Source organism: Mytilus trossulus, chromosome 10, assembly GCF_036588685.1.
Source record: "Mytilus trossulus isolate FHL-02 chromosome 10, PNRI_Mtr1.1.1.hap1, whole genome shotgun sequence".
NCBI classification, from domain to species: Eukaryota; Metazoa; Mollusca; class Bivalvia; order Mytilida; family Mytilidae; genus Mytilus; species Mytilus trossulus.
Window position 1 is genome coordinate 17,017,305 of NC_086382.1, and position 12,490 is coordinate 17,029,794.

The following is a 12,490-nucleotide window of genomic DNA, read 5'->3' on the forward strand; positions in this document are numbered from 1 at the left end:
GTACCTTGCATATGATAACACTGTGACTTACATTGTGTATATGATTTACAGATTTGCATCAATGTCGGCTATCTTTTTGGTCTACTTGAATGTTTTTGTATGTATCTACGATCTTATTTATACTATATGAAGAATTGTAAAAGTGACCCAATCAAACTTCAAATTTGATCTGTGGTTTGTGGTAATAAACATTGCATATAAGTTTCACAACATTTGGTCGAGGCAAACTAAACAGTACGGAAACAAATAATTCAGCATTTTTTTTTCCATTTGTAAAGGGGTATAACTCTAGAAAAATAAAAGTGAGGCACCAAAACTCATATTATATCTGTATTTTATGATAACAAGCATTGTGTACAAGTTCCATAACATTTAATTGAGGCAAACTAAAGTTTGAGAACGGAAACCATTTTTGGGATGTACCGATGTGCAGACAGACAATGGCAAAACTTTAATGCACCCTCCACTATGACGGGGGCATAAAAAATATTATTAGCACAAATTTTGGACACACTAACATAAAGAAACTGGCAAGGAAACGTGTAAATTCTGTTATTCAACCATTTTACATATAACTACATCAACACAATAACACTTTATTACATGCAAACAAACCTACTTAGTATAAAATAATAAAAATGATTACTTCAAATAAGATGTTCAATAAAGTGGGCAAGAACATACTTTTTCGAAGAATTGGGACAGTGGGGCACAGTTTCTACATTCCTTTCATAACAGTTTTTACAGATGGTTTCAAAAATATTGTGGTAGAAATTTTCATGAGAAATTGCAAAACAGTGGTTCCAAAGAAAAGAAAAGAAATTAATAAATCAGATTATATTTCTCTTGGTTGGCATATACAAGTTTGATTGATTGAAAATGTTTGCTTTAACATCAAGTAGCAAAAACTTCATGCATGTTCATGACAAGAACTAGGGGCTCTAAAGAGCCTGTGTCACTCTCCTGATTTTGGAAATTATGTGAAATAAGGTTAAAACCAAGTTAAGTTTTATTTGGGACAGAAGGTAAATTTAAAGCAGGTCATATCATTGTAGTATTACAATAGTAACTGAAGACCCCTTACCATTATTTAAATTAGTTTCCAAGTTCTGACCATTTGAAATTATTTTTACAATTTTCCAATAGAGTTTTATTTTTAGCCATGACAGCCATGTTGATTGGATGACATGGTCATCGGATATATTTTTCCATCAAAATTTCCTTTTAAAAAATGTGGCTTAGTTTAATTCTATTTGGGCCAGCACACTTATTGTCCAGAATCTACAAAAATGCTAGTTTTTGGTCCCCGATTCTTAAATGTTCATTCCATAACCTCCAAAATCAATCTCAACCTTCCTTTAAAGGTATTGAACCTTCTTGTAAAATTTCATTAAATTTATTATTCGTAAACCAAAATGTGTCTTCGGATTTAGAAGACATCATAGCATTATACACACCAAAAAATGTTTGCGGTTGTATAAAAACTGCATTTGACCCCCATATTATATTTTAAGCCATGGCTGCCATCTTGGTTAATGGGTTGGGTCATTAGATATATGATCTAAACTAGAGTTTGGTTTTAATAAACCCATTAGTTACATGTTTTTTTGTAAAAGTTGACCAATGAGCGACGACGGACACAAGGTGATGAGGAAAGCTAAAAGGGACCTTTTGGGTCAGGTGAGCTTAAAAATTACCAATGAATACAAAAGGTAAGTCTTGTAATAGAGGAGAAAAGGTTGAAAATTTGGACTGCAACAAATTCTAAGAATTCAAGCCTTAATGTAGAGATTGTATTGAGCAGAATATAACTGGATTTTTTAGGTTAGGCTGCCACTGGAAAACGATGGTACAAAAATGTATAGTAATTGTAAAAGATGAATTTCTATAATGTACCTCGCAAAACACATTGTGCCTGCTTAAATGTGTGTTGTATGTCAGCAGTTGAAACAATGAAAAACTTATATTATAGACTCTGTGGGGGACCTAATCATTTTGCTCAATTGATATGTCTCCCATTCCACATGATAAAAAATGAATGAAAAGAGAGGAAAAAACAAGTACCCGACATACGTGAGTAGAAATCCTTGATAACATGGATATCAGAATAAGAACATGTAATGGGATATGAATATGAACAATGCTTTGGCTATGACTTACCAACTAAGCCAGATTTAAAATGCTAGTTCACAAGGTCTGCAGGATCACTGTGGTGACTCCAAGATAACAGGTCTTTGCTCCTACTTAGCTTGCTTAGTGGAGAAGCAGCTATAATGGCTAATAGGAGTCTTCGGTTCAACCATGCTGGGGATCAAACCCACTCACATCTGTATACACAACAAAAAGGAAGGACATGCTTTCTTCTTTTGACTGTACCAAGATAACTCATAAATATAATAAAGATAATAAAAAAAATCACGTTATTTCAACTCCAGTAATTGATGGTTTCAGTAATATCAGCTTTTTGTGCTCTTATGTTGCTTATCATTTTTTCTGTTCACAGTTTGTGTCTATTCATTCTTGCTTCCAAGATAATAGACCACTTTCGAGTTCATCTGTCACCGGAAAAAACTCGTCAATTATACGCACCTTTATGACGTCATTTACCAGATAGAGGGGGTCGCCTGTATCTCTGCACTATTTACGTTCATCAAGCGTCTTAGTGATCGTCATTGTGCAGGATAAACTAGAAATAATGGTTGCTCTGTAGGTACTTAATGACGATTCCCTAATGACAGCAGTGCTGGTTGTCAATTTTGAGAATTAAATTTGCCGGATAATTCGTACAATGTAGAATTTTAGTTTTCCAACCACTCCCTCAACAATGGAATGGAAGTGACAACGCCCCTAACGCACAAATGACGGTGATAAAGGCGCGTATAATTGACGAGTTTTTTCAGGTGACGGATGAACTCGAAAGTGGTCTTTTGAAATGACTTTAATTTGTCAAATTATTTTTTGATTATCTAAAGCTTCTTTCAATACAATGATGGTTTCAATTATCTGACAAATTTGTAGATCTTCTGTCCGTGTCCTCTTTCTGGCTCATTCAAAACTATCAATTAAGGAAAATAATCATATAGATTATTCTGTTTGATCTATTTGACATTCGGGGGCCTTAGTGGACAAGTTGTTGAAGTAGTTTTACTACTGTTATTAATAGCCAGTCAACATTGAGGTTGTGAGTTCAAACCCCGCTCGTGCTGAAGCATGCAATTCTAATCTTAATTGACTAGGATTGTCAATTTTTCAATTGACTAGGATTGTCAACTTTTCTATCAAAGGTCAGGACACTCAAGATTCCTCCACCAATAAAAAAATGGCTGCCACAAAATAGCCTATAAGGGTTGCTTAAAAGTTGTGTTAAACACCAACAATAAATCAATCAATCCATCTATCTAACATAATAATATATCATCTATATAGATTAAAGACTATTATTTGCGATTTACCCTTATGTTCTATTTTAAACTGTGGAAACCATGTTGGTTGGTTAAGCAAAGACCTTGGATAAAATTTATAGAAAACTACAAAACACACGAAAATTCTGACTAAGTTTGATTAAAGTAGCTGCTGAGGAGACAATCTAAAGAGCATAATATGTTAGATGACAAATGCCATGAGATAACAACAGCTCTCATTGGCAATGTAAGCTTAAAGGGAGGTATTAAATACTATAGTTAGAAAACAACAGCTGTCATTTGCCATGTTAGCTGAAAAGGGAGGTATTAAATACTTTAGTTAAAAATACAATAGCTCTCATTGGCCATGTTAGCTGAAAAGGGAGGTATTAAATACTATAATTTAAAAAAAAAAATAGCTCTCATTGGCCATGTTAGCTGAAAAAAGGAAGCTCTAAATACTATAGTTAAAAAACAACAGCTCTCATTGGCCATGTTAGCTGAAAAGGGAGGTACTAAATATTATAGTTAAAAAACAACAGCTCTCATTGGCCATGTTAGCTGAAAGGGAGGTATTAAATACTCTAGTTAAAAAATTGCAATGTTCAATAATGACAGGTGAAGTCCTGAGAAAGACGACATTACTAGGACTATGTTGTATCACCATACTTATGTTCAACCACAAAATAGCAAATGTCTGAGTCTCCTACTGCCATATCTTCATTCCTAATTTCCCCTGTCTCTGACATTTGTACATCTTCTAAAGTATCACTATGAATTATATCACGAATAATTCTTACTGATTGGGATCTAGCAGGTTCTGATGCTGGCGATTCACTACGACTTGATTCAGAAAATACACTGTCATTATCCGAATGTAAATCTAGTCCAGTCCCTTCAGAAGATGCCTTAGTTACACTATTCCCTGATGATTTTGCTTGGAGCACTTGGTGTTCATTTCCCACTGAAATAAGTTCTTGTTGTTGTGATTGTTCTAAAGTTGTGCATGAGTTTGGTCCTAAAAACCAGTCAGACCTGTGTCTTAAACGTTCAAGCTGTTTACGCTTCACAGAATTAAATCTACTTATGCTAGGCCTTGACGACTGTATTTCAGCAGTTTCATTTAGGTTATCTTCAAATGATTTTGGTCTCTACAAATAAAATAATTTTACACAATATTAAGCAATTTAAAAATATTTATGATTAATACAAATGTACCTTAAATAATTGATTCAAATAGTCTGTACTGCTGTTTTGTAATTTGTGTAAAATACTCAAAAAAGAGTTTGAAGATCCTTTCAGTTTAAATATGTCAAGTGTAGGAGGAGTTGATATTTACTTCACCACCCCGAAGCAACAGTAGGTGTAATGAGGGCTTCATTATGTCCATTCATCTGTCCATAATCAATGACAAAATAATGGAGGGCATATAGTTTGTGTGCAGCTGCTCCTCTATTAGTTATCCTCAACATTTACCCACTTTGATTAAAATTGAAGATCAGTATCCCCTAGTTCAGAATTTTATAGAGAGTAACTAATTTGTTTCATGTGAAACCAGATGCTCTGCAGGGCGTAGCTTTATACGACCACAGAGGTTGAACCCTGAACGGTTGGGGCAAGTATGGACACAACATTCAAGTTGGATTCCGCTCTAAATTTGGATTGTGATTAAATAGTTGACACAGCATAGGTTTCTGACACAGAATGAATGTATTCAAATGAACTTAAAATTTTTGTTTTCTCTTAGAGCAATTCACTATGCTGTTGAATATTAATCCTCTCAAAAAAATGTTTGAAGAAATTTTCTTTTTATTTATGAAATTTCGCATGAGAAAAATTTAACCCAATTTTTTATTCACATCCCCCTTTCCCTTATTCCAAAACTAATTTCAATTAAAATATTCTAATGGAGTTTGCAACAATAACTACTCATTTAAATACATGATGTAAAAAAACTGCTTGTTATCACTGAATGGTAAAGATTATTTAAATTTATCAGTTGGTAGTAAAAAGTGAATATACATTGTATATTGTATATATCAAAGATTTAAGTTTATTCTGGACAAAGAAAGATAACTCCAATTAAAAAAAATTATTGCAGATATTTCTTGCTTACTATACTGGACAAAGAAAGATAACTCTTAATTAAAAAAAATTAGCTATTTCACAATATTGTGAAATTAGATATTTCTTGCCATTGCACAATACTGTGCAATTGAAAAGACTTGCTATTGCACAATACTTAATATAATAATTTTAGATCCTGATTTGGACCAACTTGAAAACTGGGCCCATAATCAAAAATCTAAGTACATGTTTAGATTTAGCATATCAAAGAGGCCCAAGAATTTAATTTTTGTTAAAATCAAACTTAGTTTAATTTTGGACCCTTTGCACTTTAATTTAGACCAATTTTAAAACTGGACCAAAAATTAAGAATCTACATACACAGTTAGATTTGGCATGTCAAAGAACCCCAATTATTCAATTTTTGATGAAATCAAACAATGTTTAATTTTGGACCCCGATTTGGGCCAACTTGAAAACTGGGCCAATAATCAAAAATCTAAGTACATTTTTAGATCCAGCATATCAAAGAACCCCAAGGTTTCAATTTTTGTTAAAATCAAACTAAGTTTAATTTTGGACCCTTTGGACCTTAATGTAGACCAATTTGAAAACGGGACCAAAAATTAAGAATCTACATACACAGTTAGATTCGGCATATTAAAGAACCCCAACTATTCAATTTTGATGAAATCAAACAAAGTTTAATTTTGGACCCTTTGGGCCCTTTTTCCTTAACTGTTGGGACCAAAACTTCCAAAATCAATACCAACCTTCCTTTTATAGTCATAAACCTTGTGTTTAAATTTCATAGATTTCTATTTACTTATACTAACGCTATGGTGCGAAAACCAAGAAAAATGCTTATTTGGGTCCCTTTTTGGCCCCTAATTCCTAAACTGTTGGGACCAAAACTCCCAAAATCAATACCAACCTTCCTTTTGTGGTCATAAACATTGTGTTAAAATTTCATTGATTTCTATTTACTTTAACTAAAGTTATTGTGCGAAAACCAAGAATAATGCTAATTTGGGCCCTTTTTTGGCCCCTAATTCCTAAACTGTTGGAAATAAAACTCCCAAAATCAATCCCAACCTTTATTTTGTGGTTATAAACCTTGTGTCAAAATTTCATAGATTTCTATTAACTTAAACTAAAGTTATAGTGCGAAAACCAAAAAAATGCTTATTTGGGCCCTTTTTGGCCCCTAATTCCTAAAATGTTAGGACCTAAACTCCCAAAATCAATACCAGCCTTCCTTTTATGGTCATAAACCTTGTGTTAAAATTTCATAGATTTCTATTCACTTTTACTAAAGTTAGAGTGCGAAAACTAAAAGTATTCGGACGACGACGACGACGACGACGACGCCAACGTGATAGCAATATACGACGAAAATTTTTTCAAAATTTGCGGTCGTATAAAAAAACCATTTTCCATTTATAATTTAAACTTTGCATACAGATTAAAGATTTAACCCTTGGAAAGATTCAAACTATATTTTTCCCATGTGAAGAGTGAAGTCTTTTTTTGGGTCAATGGATGTTAATAAAAGTTAGGTTTATAGCAGATAACTCCTATAAAGCTTGACTTCTTTATTAATCTTACATTTCTGCTGATCACTATTTTAGTGAGACCACATATTTTTCATTTAGGTCGCTAAATAATTAATTTTGACAAAAAATGCTTATACATGTATCTATTATTTCTTTATAAAATGTAAAAATAATGCAAATCTAGGATTTAAGGAGGTACCCAACATCTTGACTAAAATCAATTTAGCTAGTTTAATTTTCATAAAATTTTGACAAAATATTGTCTTTCATATGTCTGTATGTTTGAAAAAAATATAAAGATTTCAAAAAACTTGAACCAATCACTTTCTTGGAAAAAATTGGTTGGATATATAGCAGTGTGACAAACACTCATTTTGATCATTGAGAACGCTAATTTTTCCTTAACAGTACAACATGATTAAAACATTTGCCTGATTTTACAGAGTAATCTCCCTGCAGTGTTAGGTATAACCTTAATACTTTAGTTGTACCTTGTTAATGAGTCCTGGGGATGGAACCAGTGACACTTCAGGTGCAGAAATAGTTGAGACAGCATGTAGTCGTGCCATAGATTTCATACCAATATATCGAACCATTTCTGGTGATCCACTCTCAGACATTTTAACATCATCATCCTGTTCATGTACATGCTCTCTTGATGAATGCATTTGAGACATTTCATTAAATCCATCTTCCAATATAGCTAAAAAGTAATAATGTACAATGTAAAATAAGAAGGTCTGGCATGATTGCCAATGAGACAGACGCCAAATATGACTCTGATTTGAGAAACTTCATGTATTCAATTAACAATAACAACTTTTAACAATGTGCAATATATTGCTTCGCCTAACCCAGCTAGATACGACTCAAAGGTCCAACTCTGAACCATTGGGGCAAAAATGGACACAATATTAATGTTTGATACAGGTCTGAATTTGGATAGTAATTAAAAATTTGACACATAATAGGTTTCTAACAGAGATTAACTGTAGTCAAAGAACTTAGAATTGGTTATATGATTTGAATTCATATTCAATGTTTTGCTTTTGTGCAATACACTATGCTATTGCTAATTGACCCCCACCCCCCAAAAAAAAAACAAAAAAATTTTTTGGGAAAACATTTTGAAGGAATTTTCTTTTTAATTACTAACAAGAGGCTGTCACAAGACAGCAAACCGGATTTATTAATATTTATTTGTGTCCTGGTAATATCACAAGAACCATAACTGATGAACGGTGAAAGTGAAAATCATCAATATCAAATTTGACCTCCATTTTGTCATCAGTATCAACATATTAAAATTTGAAAGAGCTTAGGTTGAATAGTTCATGAGTAAATGCAACAACATGAACATTGATGAATGGAATTGCCATTTTTCAATCTTTCAAGAACCATAACTCCTGAACGGTAAAAGTCAAAATCGTCATTTTTGAACTTGAGCTTCATTTTGTCACCAGTAACAACATATTAAATTTGGGAAGCTTTGGTTTAACAGTTTATGCGTAAATGCACGGACACGACTGGAAACGTCATTTTTCAATCTTTCAAGAACCATAACTCCTGAACCATAAAAGTCAAAATCGTCATTCTTGAACTTGACCTTTCAATTTGTTGTCAGTAACAACATATTAAAATTTTAAAAACTTTGAATCAACAGTTCATGAGTAAATGCACAGACAACATTTGGTTGCAGCCCGCCCGACCGACGCCGTACATCCCCAAATCAATAACCAACATTTTTGTCATCCCGTTAAAAATTAGAAAAATCACCCTCCACATTACCAATTTTTTTCACCTCCCCCTTTTTTTCAAGAAAACATTCTTTCCCTATAGATATGGTCATAATCTCAATTCAAATTCCCAAAGCAGTTTGCAACCATAAATATCCATTTATGATTTAAATACATTAAAAAAGTATAAAAATAGAATATGACATATGTAATCATGGCTTATAATAGTAACTTCTAACAATAAATTGATAGCTAATCACCTCAAGACAATATACAACATTTCTTTAAACATATTTTAAAAGTAGTGTAAGGGAGGTAATCCGAACAAGCTTCTGTACATAAAAATTCCATGATGGTGTGACAAAGTTACTGAGGTCTATAACATTCTCTTATTTTAGACTGAACCTAATTGTTGATGACAAAATCTTTAATTGTTATCTCTTGCTTTAGCCTCCATGGGAAATGAAATTCAACATACCTGTAACTCTATTTCACAAATTTTCAACATGCACAATTATCAGAGATTTATTCCTAAATCAATATTTCTAAAATGATATACATTCCTTATTTTATCTGATACTATTATTACCAAAATATTATTAGATATTAAAAGTTAGGCCTATGCTTAGGAACTATTTTGTTACAAAGATGTAATAAATTCTTGTATATTCTTTCTGACCATTCCCTAAATCAGTGGTTCTATACCTGTACACACCCATAAATGTTTCTTAGATAGACCATTCTTTAATCACATACAAAGCAGTAAGCTAATAAGAAGATATTTATACGGTATATAGATTCCTACATTGATACCAGTGGATTTTCTGATTTATCCAATCAAGATAGTTAGATTATCAAAGATAGTTAGATTATCAATTTAACTATCGAGATTGGATAAATCCAATAATTCACCAGTAAATGTGTAGGAATCTGTCTCTCTAATTATTAAAAAATAAATTTTCATTTTTTGTTAAACAAAAGTCCCCTTCGAGTGCCTTCCACATTTCACAAAGTTTCATGAACACCTGTTTGCATAGTTTGATTCATTGATTTAGCCGATTAAGGTTATGACCCTTATTCTCATCAAATCATCTTCTGAGATCACCACAACCACACGTTGAATTTTTTTTTTATACGAGTGCAGAAAGGTATAAATTGTCAAAGAATTAGAGAAAAGTATTACTTACTTGAAAATGAGTCCTCTGGAGGAGAATAAACAAACTGACACTTAAATTTTTCACGTATATGCATTTCTGTGCTGGTAATTTCTGCAAAATATTCTATGTTCTCTTGTCCAAACATACCAGCTACACCAAAATTTTCAATGAGCAATTGCATTATTCTACTGGCTTTTTCCACCCTGGCTGGATTAGTTGCACAGGTATGAAACATACTACCCGCCACACTGCGTGATAATGCCTCTACAGTCATAAAGTTTATGTCACAGTTGTTTATCATTGTAAACCATATTCCATACAAAAGTGAAATCAGATGCTGATGACTTACTTTTAATGATGATATAAACCTGTAAAATCATAAAAGATAGTCATATGTAAAAATTCAGCCTAAAACAGGTCAACCAAAGCTCCTCCAATCAAGGACGAAGTTTCACGAAGGGTTAAAAGTTTTTATATTGAGGAGTTCTATATCAAAATTTGAATCTTTTGTATACAAAAAATATTTTGGATCGTAGGTGGCGGCCAAGGTGTTTCTTAAGCTTTTAGGTCTGACAACTGCACAAAATCATCATATTTTGACAAAATGCCTAAAATGGGCTTACTTTGGAAAATATTATGTACTTTTATGAAAAGAACTCATTCATTTAGCATCAATACTTTTGAAATAATTCCATTTACGAACCAAATTGTAACCGTTTCGATGTTTTATGATATTTTAGGCCATTTTGTGCCACAACCTTTGTTGCACATATAAGCATATACTTCAAATGAGTTATCCGAAGATTTCATATGGTTTTTTTCATAAATTTTGCTGATAGCTGAGTAACTCCCTATCCTTATTTGTTTTTAAATAAAATCTAATAAATTTTAATCACCTTAGGTTTATGGAAAAGTTATAAAACTGAAAAGAAACAACCATTTTTAAAGTATAGTGAGCAAGCGAGAAAAAATTGCATATTTACAGACTTTAATTATCAATTGGACTATATGGTTATAAATCACAATATTGGAAGTAATAAGACTTAACTTAAATTTTGACTTGTCCAATAAATGTATGGTGCATTTATTTTGATAAAATTGGCTTTAAAGTAAGTTAGCTTATTTTCAAGAAAAATAGACATTGAAAAGGTTTTAGTTGCACATTCTTAAGATAAAATTCATTGTACATGTATATGCTTTCTTTTATTGTATACATTGTTGGTAACTTTTAGATTTGGACTCTGAGAATGAGCTGTGTATTCCTGTTAAGTAAGTTTGAATGTAAACTAACAGCTCACAATTTGACATAATTCAGTGTTCTTCGCTGGCCCTTAAAGCACTGCTGGCCAGCGAAGTAAATTTTTACTGTGGTGGTAAAGGTCCTACCGGTACTGTTATTTATGTTTTTTGTCTGTGGTGCTAAAATTTTCCGTAATCAAAATTGTAAATTGCTAAAGTTTTAAATGACATATTATATCTTTTCTGTGCATTATAAAATCACAGGTGAAATTTGACCTGTTCAACCCAAATTGTTAACACCATGTGATTGATGTACCTTATGAGGTGAATCTTGTTGATTGGATTACAGATTTTCTATAAAAACATGCAAAACATTGGTATCTTACTTGTGTACAGCTTCATACTGTTCCATTTTATGGCCAATGGCTAAAACATGTAGAAGTGTATGTTCACCTTCAGGACCAAATATACCACCTGGAAGTCTCAGCAAAAATTTCTGTACAAATAGAAATCAAATCAGTTTACTGATTGTGTAAATATATATGGTCTTCAACTTTGTACTTGTTTGGCTTTATAACTAATTTGATCTGAGTGTCACTGATGAGTCTTATGAAGACGAAACGTGTGTCTAGCATATTAAAGTATAATCCAGGATCCTTTGATAACTAATTATAGCAGCTATCAGTTAAATAGGTTAAAACCAAAAATCTTCTTTCAATCTCCCAACATGAATTCAAAATTCCTAGCATTTTACACAGGTAGAAATTTCTTGTTGCAGAAACATGTGTATTATGCAATAAATATTTAATGAAATTCACTGTAAGTAGAGTTATAGTGAATTCAGTGCAAATTACTATACGTTCATTTGAATAATTTACTATTCATATATAGAATATGTTGTGATTTTCACATAAATTATAAGAAGATGTTTTTATCACAAAAATTGAAAATTGTGGTAAGTATATCTAAGTTAATTTAACCCTTTAATATCTATAAAATCCCTTTATTAAGGAACACTAGCTATTTGACTCAAAAACTCATGTTTGATTTAGAACATACTTAAAAATATATTTAAATAAATTATAATAATAAGTCTCAAATAAACAGTTAACAATGCATATACTAGATTATATATATCAGAATTTTGTGTGCATTGTAGTCTAGATGCCATCTAAATATCTATCAAGATGACCCCAAAAACTACTTACGGTCACATAATATGATATGAACATTTACATAAATATAAATAGATACATTGTATGGACCTCCTGCAAATGGATTTTTTCTATGTCTGTTTGATTTCATGTTGTAGGTTAATGGGTTAAAAAATTAGT

The 12,490-nt window shown here is 32.0% G+C and overlaps 1 protein-coding gene across 2 annotated transcripts in view; it reads right to left on the reverse strand.

Moving 5' to 3' along the window:
- Positions 1–316: 316 nt before the first annotated feature.
- LOC134686957 (uncharacterized) overlaps positions 317–12,490 on the reverse strand; it is a 29,750-nt gene continuing 17,576 nt past the window's right edge. For both annotated transcript variants that reach the window (XM_063546839.1, XM_063546840.1), the window contains exons 5-8: positions 11,543–11,652; positions 9,948–10,285; positions 7,516–7,727; positions 317–4,552 (exon numbers count right to left, since the gene is read on the reverse strand). In XM_063546839.1, the coding sequence (XP_063402909.1) occupies positions 4,052–4,552; positions 7,516–7,727; positions 9,948–10,285; positions 11,543–11,652 (1,161 nt within the window). In that variant the 3' untranslated portion in view covers positions 317–4,051. The remainder of the gene's footprint in view (positions 4,553–7,515; positions 7,728–9,947; positions 10,286–11,542; positions 11,653–12,490) is intronic.